The 12217-nt window shown below is 41.5% G+C and overlaps 1 protein-coding gene across 1 annotated transcript in view; it reads left to right on the top strand.

Moving 5' to 3' along the window:
* CCDC192 (coiled-coil domain containing 192) overlaps positions 1-12217 on the top strand; it is a 223939-nt gene that overhangs the window by 25264 nt on the left and 186458 nt on the right. The window contains exon 3 of the mRNA XM_055428785.2: positions 6608-6715. Within this exon, the coding sequence (XP_055284760.2) occupies positions 6608-6715 (108 nt within the window). The remainder of the gene's footprint in view (positions 1-6607; positions 6716-12217) is intronic.

Raw genomic sequence — 12217 nt, forward strand, 5'->3', positions numbered from 1 at the left:
TGAATCACTTTCAGTTGAACTAAAATTAGTTGGCCTGTTAAGAGTTTTACGTAAGCCATTATTTAAAGTTATATTCATGAAGCTATCATATGTTATACGGCCATTTCTCTTTAACTTTCCTGCCAACAATCTTTTTGCAAATTAAAACCTGAATCAACAATTCCTTTCAAATACCTTTCTCTTCTGCTCCATCAGTGATGCTATGGAAATGGAAAAGGAGTTAACCTTTCACAGGCTGTAAAGGTCAATCTTGTAAAAGGTCGACCTTTACAAGTGTGGGGTTTTGTCCAGAATAACAGTATCTTGGAACTGTGCTAAAGTGACTTGATATTGAATTCAAGTCCATCTTGGACTCAGTCCAGGGGAATTCAGGGAACATAGTTCTGGAATAGCCACCTGATAAAACATTCAATGTATAATTTATCAGAAGTCACTTAGATAGAAGGTCTCTACCCTTTTAGATTTTATAACCAGTAAGAATTTCCATCAAAAAATAATTGGTTAGTTCTTGTAGGACTGCCAATTTTTCAGATTTTTTTCAAGACAAAAAAAAAAAAAACCCACAGTAAAACACAATAATTCCCATGTACTATCACTGACATTTGTTAAAGACACATCTTAACACAAACATATATAGAACGATCATAATCTCAGAATAAAGGACAGTCCTCTAAATAGAATAAACCTGGCTTCATGAAAAATTCAGTGTCCTTTTCAAAATTTGCTTTCATCCTTTTCTTGCTGACTGGTAAAAATGTTATCACAAATCAACACTGATCTGTGGGCTGGCATTTGGGAACCCCTAACAGAATTAAACTGCAATACTTTGGCCACCTCATGCAACGAGTTGACTCACTGGAAAACACTCTGATGCTAGGAAAGTTATGCCAGACTCTAGTCTATTTGTTTATGTAAAAATATTATTTACTGATGCTTTTTTATGTACCTAAGCACTCTATTGCAAGGAGATCCAACCAGTCCATTCTAAAGGAGATCAGTCCTGGGTATTCATTGGAAGGACTGATGCTAAAGCTGAAACTCCAATACTTTGGCCTCCTCATGTGACGAGTTGACTCACTGGAAAAAGAGTCTGATGCTGGGAGGGATTGGGGGCGGGAGGAGACGGGGACGACAGAGGATGAGATGGCTGGATGGCATCACCGACTTGATGGACATGAGTTTGAGTGAACTCCAGGAGTTGGTGGTGGACAGGGAGGCCTGGCGTGCTGTGATTCATGGGGTTGCGGAGAGTCGGACACGACTGAGCGACTGAACTGAACTAAACTGAACAGAATTAGACTCTTTCGGCCTGAGATTTCTTTGCTGCTCCCTCCAATCCACTCTCCACCCTTCCCCCACCTGTTCTTTCCAGTGAGTTGGTCTCTCTGGACTTGCTGTTGAGGTTCTCTTGCCCTCTGGTTTCTCACTGGGTTCAGCCCAAGGAACATCTAGACAAAAGTACAGCAGGTGAGAGGCGAGGAGGGTCAGGCTATTTATTCCACTGGTCCACCCACCACCACTGCCTGGACACAGGTTGGCAGCAGCTGTATTTCTCTGCCCAAGACCTCAGTGCATAGGATGGCCCTCCCTGCAAGCTCTCTTTCTAGACCCTGTGACAACACTCCTACATTACCTCTCCCCTCACTCTTCAGGTCAAGGTAAGACAAAGAGCATCTCCGCATCTGGGTAAGGGCAGTGGGGGGTGGAGGGGCTGTCTCTCCATCTTTGGTTGACACCCTTACCTCTCACCATTCCTTCCATCAAACTACCTTCGATCTCTTTAACTATGTTTCCTTCTGAAACCCGACCAATGCACTTCAAGATGAAAAAACTAAAGCCTCAAGAGTGGCCTTCCCTGATGGAGACGCAGGAGTTGCATTTTCAATCTCTGAGTCAGGAAGATGCCCTGGAGAAGGAAATGGCAACCCACTCCAGTATCCGTGCTTGGAAATCCCATGGACAGAGGAGCCTGGTGGTCTACAGTCCATGGCATCACAAAGAGTTGGACATGACTTAGCAACTAAAGAAGTGAAGCCCCAGAGTCATATAGCCCAGGTCACACAGTCAGTGAGTCAGGTTAGGTCTGCAACTACAGTGTGGCCTTCCAGATTCCAAGCAGAGTTCTCCTTAGTCAGCGCTCATCCGTCATCCTCCATCCATGACCATCTCCTCTGAGGTCATAGAGATGAGCACTTTCGAGAAACTCTTTCCAACGGGTTTGGACAATAGATGTAGTTGGTTCATGTTTCAAACTTAAATATTTTATTTAGTGAATAATGACACAATGTCAACCACAGAGAAATAATGTTTTCATTTTATAGTTGGAATCAGGAAAACTGAATTGTTAAATGGTTGCCTAAATAGAAACTGGCAATTTAGCCTAAGAAGCTCTTGCAAAAGCTAAGCACAGAGGGCATGAGAGGGACCTGCTTTCCACTGCAAAATGAATTCTGATGACTAGAGATTGAGGGAGGAGTGGAAAAAATCTGCCTGGAGGTAAGGGGCTGATCTGGGGGGCTGAGGTAAGACTTTAATCTACGTGAGAAAAATAAGCAGGTCCTAGAAGGATAAGGCAGTTTAGGGCGCTTGTTGCTTGTCAAGCTGGAGGAAAGAGGAGTAGGGCCACAGTAATAAATACACAAGACATCAAACAGGAAGCTTGACTGTTGCAGAATGTGTTGAAAGCGTGTTTTATCTGGCAGGAAGTTACTGGACCACTAGGCAGGGGCTGCTGCTGGAGTCTTGGATGTTAGTTGCTCCAGATTGCTAGAAACATTTAATTGTCTTAAACTGACTCACTGCAAAATGCTCTTCTGTAAAGGCAGAAGGCCATAACCACATCTTTATTTAGCAACCTTGCTTTTAAAGAAATGCACCCACATATTTAATATATTAACTTTGTTCTAATTGCATACTTGACTGAATTTCCCACTGCTGTGGTTTAATCATTTGCTGTTACAGAAGTATCTTAATGGGGACTTTCTTTTACTAGGGTTTAAAAATTAGTTAGAAAGTTTTTAACATCAAATGATTCTCTCTAGAGGAATTAGGCGAATACAATCAGTACTAGGAATATTAATTGAGTACTTCATCTGTCCAAGCAGTTACCTGACTTATGTCATTTAATCCTCACATCGACTCTGCCATCATCACCCAACCCACACCCACCGTCTCGCCCTCTGCTGCGCCGTCTGGCCCCTGACCTAGGCACACAGACACCCACCGCCTCGCCCTCTGCTGCGCCATCAGGCCCCTGACCTTGGCACACAGACTTGATCTGGGACTCTCATTCCAGTCAGTGTTCTAAGCTGGATACTTGGAAAGTATTGCTCAAAGGAGTCACTGTTACAGCCTCTGAGCATGAAGGACTGCTCCATCTGGTGTGGTCACCTTCTCTGACTGCTGAGCCTTCAGTCAATCAACAACTCCTTATTGAGCTCCTAGTAAATGCTCAGGGCAGTGCTGTCTGACTTCTGCAGGCGGGTGTCTTTCTAAGTGCTGCGTGTGGATTCAGAGGCAGGTGAAAGATTTCAGTGAATCAGAGATCTTGAACCAGTCCTGAAGGGTGAAAGGGGTCTCTATGGCTGAAGAACAGCAAGGTCATTGAAAACAGAAACATGATGACTCAGAAATAGGGAAGGGAACAATGAAAAGGTACTGAGTTGGGTTAGAGAAATCAAGAAAAATTAAATTAGAACAAAGAATAGGTTTCCCTCCAAATTCTCAAATGAGAAACCTTTGTAGCTAAAAAGGAAATCTCCTCTTATAGTGTTGCGGAAGGTTCGTCATCTAGTACACGGTCCACTTTAACACAAGAGTGTAAGAATCGAGTGTCTTGACTGTAACCAAAACTTCATGGAATTTTTAATATTCTGTGAGTGAACTCCGGGAGTTGGTGATGCACAGGGAGGCCTGGTGTGCTGTGATTCATGGGGTCGCAAAGAGTCGGACACGACTGAGCGATTGAACTGAACTGAATATTGTTTTCCTTTGACCATCCTGATTATCTTAGGTACATGCACTTATATTACTGATAGATATTTAGGTAGAAATTTTTAGGACAAAGAGTAGAAATTAAAGGCTGGAATACCGATCGAAGTGCTGGAGTTTACCATTTGAAAATCCACAGACAAGACTCAATCCCCAATCACCTATATATATCATCCATTGTTACTTTTGATTAAAGTAGTTGATGAGGGAATCATATTAATCACCAAGACAGTTTTGTGCTCATAAGAAACATAAATTGCTTTATATACAGTGTGTCCACATGTACCTGAGGAGAATGAACTTGATGTAAATCCCACCTTTCTGCTCTTATATCATTGCATCCTTCAAAACAGGGACGATGACCAACTACACCTGTTTACACTCCCTGAAAATAGACAACTACCTCCAAAACTTCCAACCCCAGGTATTTACTTATTTTTGAGATTCCCTGTGTGCATGCTCAGTCCTGTCTGATTGTTTGCAATTTCATGGACTATAGCCCACCAGGCTCCTCTGTCCACGGGATTCTCCAGGCAAGAATATTGGAGTGGGTTGCCATGCCCTCTTCCATGTGATCTTCCTGACCCAGGGATTAAACCCATGTCTCCTGCTTTGGCAGGTGGATTCTTTACCACTGAGCCACCTGGAAAGCCCTATTTCTGAGATTATTCTTGATTTAATCTGTAGTCTTTTGTTTGGTTAATGTAGGTTGTTTCCTACTAAAAAGTGCTTGACTTTGTGTAAGCCATTTTTACACCAAAGTAGATACATTCATGGCTCTTTCCTTTAAAGGAGAGGGGGCAGGAAGGCAAGTCAGGGAATGGGGAGTGGCGACTGGGATAAAGGCATAGAAGACACGCTTTGCACTCCTCATAGTTTGCTCAGGACGCTCCCTGTTCTATAACATACGAGCTCTCTTAAATCTACCTGTACAAAAAGCCCTATGCTATTCAATAACAGTTCCCAGTCAAGCCTGTTTCATTTGGCTTTGACTTGTAATGCTTTTGTTTTCCTGGAAATGGTTGTCCTTTCTGGCAGGGAAAATTAGGGATGTTTGGAGAAAAAGACCTAGAAAAGTAGATTAGATGATCTTGCTGGATTTACTCACAAGGATTTTTAAAACTTCCTCTTGAGTTCAAATACTAGACAAGAAGATTCTCCTTGGAAATAGTGATCTAGATCAGGGACCCTTAGTTGTTTGTCTTTTTTTTTTTTAATAGTTTGGACTTTCAACAATTTCCCCTTTAGGCATAAAATGTTTTGCTAGATAAACTACCTAAAAGTATAACTACACAACAATTTTGTTTTGCAGCTCATGTTTTGAGATGTTTTAGACTGACTCTTGAAATTATTAGAGTCATGGATGGGAGACTGAAAGTTATTGGTTCATCCCTGAATAGATAATATCACTGTTCATCTATTAGAATGTCACTGTTCTCACCCAAAATGTTTACCCACCAAAGGCTGACCTGGGAGACAGTATACAGTCTTGTGTGACTTAGGAGCCATGCTCTTTTTGAGACAGAACATTTTTTTTGCCCCTCATCCCACGGAGTTTCAGTTTTATCAGAGGTCCATGGCAAGGCTTTAAGGTTCGGAGGATGGTATGAACAATTATAGGAACTGAATGAATGTCTTATTTTTATGGCTGGTTCCATTTACCACCAGATGGCTCTATTGTATCGTCAGGAAATGCATATATGTGTAAAATTGGTGGGCTGCTAGACCAAAGGGAAAATAAAGCAGCAGGTTTTTTTTTTTTTTTTTAATATGTAGGAACACAGTTCTTTTTTTCCTCTGGAGTTAATTGGAAGCAGCTGCAGCAGCCTGAACATTCACAAGAAAACAGGACATACCCAAGGATATAGGAATATCAGAATCCTAAAACCAATGGGGTTTTCCTTTGACATTTCCACATTGCTATGTATTTATAAATTAATTGTCTCAATGGCCAAAGAGTAGTCAGTAAGTGCCCTAGCCTTAGTAGAGCTAGTAAGTGATAATTCCATGCATACCAATTTTGCATACTCTTTGCTTGTACATGAGAAACAGCAACTTCAGAACAATTTTGAGAGGCAAAGACTACGCTTCTGGTGATCTGAGTCATATTAGCAATGTTCTGGGGATGTACAATCTGATTCTAAACCACGTGGTATCTTTGCTTTAATGGAACTTGTGATAAGATGACAATCAAAGGAAACAAAAGTTTCCCTGAGTTGAAATGACTAAGATAGGTGAATGTTAAAAAAAAAAATGTAGGCATACTAGGTGACATCTCTTACTGGGAATGTGAAATTTTGTTCTAACCTCTTGAAAAATATTTATATCAGAAATAAAAGTTGCACATTAACCAAATTTCAACATGGATATTTTATTCTACCTTTGTAAAGTTGTTCACTGTTCATTAATATGCACTTTTAAACTGTGCCTTTAGACTCTAAACTGTTAAATAACACTATCGTCTTTGTAACATTTCACTATTTTATTGCTATGTTGAAGAAGAAAAGGAGATGATGTATGTAAGTTTATTAAGCCTGTCCTTAGTCCACAGAGTTGTTTGAGATGCATGCAGCAAACTACCCATGTCAGAAAGTAATACTTAGTTATTGTTTTAAAGAAAGAGTCCCTGGAAACCAAACAGATGGCGATTACTTTGGCACAACTCGAGACCTTGGAGATTTGCCTGAAGGAAGCAGAAGAAAAGGCTGAAGTCTTATCCGAACAGGTAATACTTGTCACTGGGACTGAAAATATATGTTCCTAAGTGTGCAGTAGAGCGAGGAAAATCTAAATAGGCGTTTCAACCTCTGTACCTACTGATACACACACACACACACAGCATTTCATTCAGTTCAGTTATTACAATAGTCACTTTAATCTGTATGGACTTTTTGAGTCTTTAAAACTTCTCTTACATTTTTGTATTTTGTTTTCATTCACCACAGCCCATGAGCTAGGAAAACCATCTTTAAGTAAGTAGACTTCTGAAATAAGTGAAAAGTAAAACCTAGATCCAACCAGTCCATTCTAAAGGAGATCAGTCCTGGGTGTTCATTGGAAGGACTGATGCTAAAGCTGAAACTCCAATACTTTGGCCATCTCATGCGACGAGTTGACTCACTGGAAAAGACTCTGATGCTGGGAAGGATTGGGGGCGGGAGGAGAAGGGGACGACGGAGAATGAGATGGCTGGATGGCATCACCAACTCGATGGACATGAGTTTGAGTGAACTCCGGGAGTTGGTGATGGACAGGGAGGCCTGGCGTGCTGTGATTCATGGGGTCGTGGAGAGTCGGACACGACTGAGCGACTGAGCTGAACTGAACTGATATAGCAAAAGTTGAGTACAACAGAATTTTACAAGAATTTTTGCAGAGGTTAGGGGAGAAATGTACTAAACACAATTAACATGTAATGTACAAAGTGAAGTGAAATGTTAGTGGCTAAGTCATGTCCAACTCTTTTGTGACCCCATGAACTGCAGCCTCCCCAGCTCCTCTGTCCATGGGATTTTCCAGGCAAGAATACTGGAGTGTGTAGTCACTCTCTTCTGCAGGGGATCTTCCACCCAGGGATTGAACCTGGGTCTCTTGCATTGCAGGCAGATTCTTTACCTTCTGAGCTACTAGGGAACCTAGGTAATATAGGGATACATGCATAAATGGCCTCTGTTTTTTTCTACATACCAAAAATGTACTCTCTTACTTTGGAATGTGTTTACTGTGGGCTGCCTAAATGTGATATACGCAACGGGTCACAGGAGCCATCCCTCAATTAATGAAATAGTGGTGCCCTAGGCCCAGTCCCACTGGGGAGATTCCATCTCACTCACATGCCTTAACCTGGCTTGGCAACTGATCTTCTTTTTTAAACCACCCATAAAAAGCAATGGAGAATGAAACAGCAACCCACTTGAGTATTCTTGCCTGGAGAATCCCTTGAACAGAGGAGCCTGGCAGGCTACAGTCCATGGGGTCAGAAGAGTCAGACACAACTTAGCTACTAAACCATGAAAAGCAAGCTTCAGATTGTGGCAAAATTTGAATTACAAAGAATTTTTTATAATGCTAAACATGAGGTACCATTGCAAAGTATAAAAACCAAGGATTTCAGAGCATGCAAACCTGGAAGAAACTGGTAATGATGAACTGAGGGCACCCTTGCTGGTATTAGGTTTCACTAAGAAGATGTATGTTTACTTTGTAATTGAATGTCTTTTAATGCTTTTAATAATTTAAATCAGTAAAATTCAACTCACCCACGAAAGTCCTCATCCCCTTTGTTCTTTATAAAATATCTTTATCCAATGCAACTAGTCCCTAATATTTAAGATTCTTAACTAGATGATCCTTTTATGTAACATCAAACACTCAGATACTTCTTTTCAGTGTTGAGCAGATTAATTGTATAAAATGGAAACTGGATTTCACCATTTCTTTGTAACTACTATGAGAGTAAGACACTAGTTAGCTGTATGGGGAAAGAAAGATATGTGAAGCTTTTCTACCCAAGTAGCTCACAATCAAAAGAATCACAGTAAGGGCTGGAGAGTGAAAACAGGTATTTGTCTGGCTCCCACATAGACTGCAAAATAGCATTAATATGCAGGATCTGTATGTGTTATTTTCCTGAAGTATTGCCCCTGGAGTTGCCAAATTTGTGTAAAACCAGGGGAATTTAATTGGAAGTTGGCAAAGGTGTGAGGCAAAGGAGAACATTACATGTGAAAAAAAGCCCATTACCGGCATTTTTAATATTACATTTTTAATTAAGTTGAGTATTTTATTAGATTTGGCTGTCTCCACTGTTACTGTTGAAACAGGTTAATCAAATGCAGACACTAGTCTCAGAGGATTTACTCCTGAAATTTTTGCTTTCTTCAGTGTTTCAGTTTACTCTTATTCTTGATGAATTAAAACTGTAGCAAAATTGCTTCCCCCCTATTTTTAAGAATGTGATGACAGAAGGATAGGGAAAGGTAAGAGCACCTTTCTTAAAGCTGAGAGAGGAGGATATTTCTGAATGGGACACCTGCCTCAAACAATCAAACATTTGTCCACTGGGTGCCACTGTCTTCCTTAACAGGCTAGGCCACTTTGTGGTTGCAAAAAGAGAACTTGTCTTTAGTGGTCCAGACAGTGGTGTGTGTTGTAGTATATTTTTCCTGTTTACGTGTATACATGTTAAGTCTTCTTTTAAATACCATTAGTTTAGGATCTGTCACAAGGAAGGTGGGAACGCTAGCTAGCTTTCATTGGTAATCCAGATCATTTTGTCAGCCCTGTGGTTGGACACTGGCCAGATGGGCTGGCCTGGTGGGCTAGAAACAAGTGGGGAGAGGAGAGGAAATGTTGAGGACAAAAATTTGTGCTGAAACTAAGGAGTAGAAGCTCATGGTACTGTCAACCACTGGGTCCTGCCTCTGAGAAAAGGGTAAATGTTGATGTTATTATAGTTTAATGCTCTTAGCGATGCACATAGAACCAACCCAGACAGATGCCTCGGAATTCATCTGTACTAAGCACTTGTAGGTCCTGGGTCTCAGGTTACTTAAACTGAACCTTCCTAGGGTCCCTTCAGGCAAGACCTCTGCTGGTTCACTATGTAAAAGAAGAAACTTAGAAATAGTAAGGAAGAAAGGCGTTTGTGGCACTTCCTCTGTGAGGTCACACAGTAAACAGACTTCTTTGTTGGTTTCCCTTAGCTAACAATTATTCTTTATTTCTCTGTAGTCATGTCACTAGTGTCAAAAGAAATGTGAGATCAGGATAATTTGCAATTAGACTTTTAATCTGGGCTGTTCACAACTCTCAGAAATAAGTCTGCAGCAAGTCAGCAGGCCAGAGGGAGAAAGGGACATAAGAATCCATCTCTTGTCCTGGGTAATAATGGTAAGTAATTCAAAACATTGCTGCTGCTGCTGCTAAGTCGCATCAGTCGTGTCCGACTCTGTGCGACCCCATAGACGGCAGCCCACCAGGCTCCCCCATCCTTGGGATTCTCCAGGCAAGAACACTGGAGTGTGTTGACATTTCCTTCTCCAATGCATGAAAGTGAAAAGTGAAAGTGAAGTCGCTCAGTCGTGTCTGACTGTTAGAGATCCCATGGACTATAGCCCACCAGGCTCCTCTGTCCATGGGATTCTCCAGGCAAGAGTACTGGAGTGGGGTGCCATTGCCTTCTCCCAAAACGTTGCTAAGTTTTGCTAAAGAAAACACTTACTTAAATTTCCTGTAGGTTACGATCAGTGGGAGGAAAGGTCAGGAAATTAGGTAGTAGTTAAAAGACTAGGAGGAGGAATGGGAATGAAGGAAAAGAGTTAAGGAGGAGAAAAGAAGAGTAAAAAGTTTTCAGGAAAAACTCATAAAAGAGTAGGTTTTGCCTGTGTGCTGGTTTCTATCAGCAATGCACATGGGAGGAGGGACAAAGGAAAGGGCTCAGGGGCTGCAATTTGCAACCACACAGGAGCAAAGAAAGCCCACAGCTTCTATGCTAAAAAATTGTCAGGAGAAGCCACAGTTTCACAATGGAGCACAGATCCAGAGATCCCAGAGCACAGAGGGACGCCGCTGGCCAGTTCCTGAGCTGCTTCCTCTGGCAACAGCGCGGGTCCCGTGTCTCTCATTCATCATCAGTCTCTGGTTCCCGGCTCCCAGCAGCAGACCCAGGGGAGTCTGGGGTTTGCTTCTGCTCCACTACTTGCTAGCTTTATAACCTTGGGCAGTTCACTTAGTCTCTCTGAGTCAAAGCTATCTTCTATAGACGAGGGTAAGCACACTGGTTTCATATGGCTGTTGTGAGCTTTGAGTAACTGTACCTGGTTCTTAGCAGGTTCTCAATAAATGTTAATTATCTCTACTCCTTATAGTGGTCATAACAGAACTGTGTGAACCTCTGAGTCAGGGGTCATGGGCTAGTGTGTATGTGTGTAAGTTTGCTTTTTTACTGGTGTCTCTCAAAGTGTTTGAAAGACACACAAATCACAACACAGTGGTTGCTTAAGAATATCAGAGCCTTTCAACCAGGAACGATCCCATCCCCACCCCAGCTCCTTTGTACTAGTTGACTTTTTCACTGCCTCGCTTTCTTTTCTCCTCTTCCTCAGCTCCTTGTTTGGTAAAGGGACTTCTTTATCACTTTAACCTTCTTTCCTTCTGCTTCACTCTGGCCATTCTCTATATGATTTATATATGATTTCTATTACTATACGTTTTTGCCCAGATGGGGAGCTGAATGGACAGTGCTGGCACCTAGACTTTCTCGGGTTTCAGGGACAGAAAACTCAGGAGTGGAGAAAATTTGTGATCATTACCAAGGAGGTGAATCCAGTAACAATTATGTAGTCAGAATTAGCTTTAAGCATCTTTTGGATACCATACTTAGCAAAATATTAGTTACATGTGGTGTGTGACATAAAAACCAATTGGGAAAGAAATGTCATGCTTTGAAGCAAGAGCTTGGAGGCAGGAGGCTTGATGGAGAACTTGACCTTTTTTCCTATTGTTTTTCCCAGGTAAGAAAAGGATATACACAAGACACAGGAAGGGGCCCTTGATGATCTTTTGGGGCATAAAAGTAATTTTGCCCCTTTTGTTTTCATAAAGAAAGATTTATCGGTAATACTCAAAATGCAGAGAAATTTCAAAGGAGAAGAATATGGTAGTTTTATTTCTCAACTTTTGAAATAAAGCACATGGGAGCATTTTTCATACTTAGTAATAGCTAACATATCTGAATGGTCTAGTAGTTTTCCCTACTTTCTTCAATTTCAGTCTGAATTTGGCAATAAGGAGTTCATGATCTGAGCCACAGTCAGCTCCTGGTCTTGTTTTTTCTGACTGTATACAGCTTCTCCATCTTTGGCTGCAAAGAATATAATCAATCTGATTTCAGTGTTGACCATCTGGTGATGTCCATGTGTAGAGTCTTCTCTTGTGTTGTTGGAAGAGGGTGTTTGCTATGACCAGTGCGTTCTCTTGACAAAACTCTATTAGCCTTTGCCCTGCTTCATTCCGTGCTCCAAGGCCAAATTTGCCTGTTACTCCAGGTGTTTTTTGACTTCCTACTTTTGCATTCCAGTCCCCTATAATGTAAAGGACATCTTTTTTGGGTGTTAGTTCTAAAAGGTCTTGTAGGTCTTCATAGAACCGTGCAAATTTGGCTTCTTCAGCATTATGGTTGGGGCATAGGCCTGGATTGAAAATGAGATGGCTGGATGGCATCATA

This window comes from Moschus berezovskii, chromosome 8 (genome assembly GCF_049115385.1).
Source record: "Moschus berezovskii isolate FMDL1 chromosome 8, NW_MosBer_1.0, whole genome shotgun sequence".
Lineage (NCBI taxonomy): Eukaryota > Metazoa > Chordata > Mammalia > Artiodactyla > Moschidae > Moschus > Moschus berezovskii.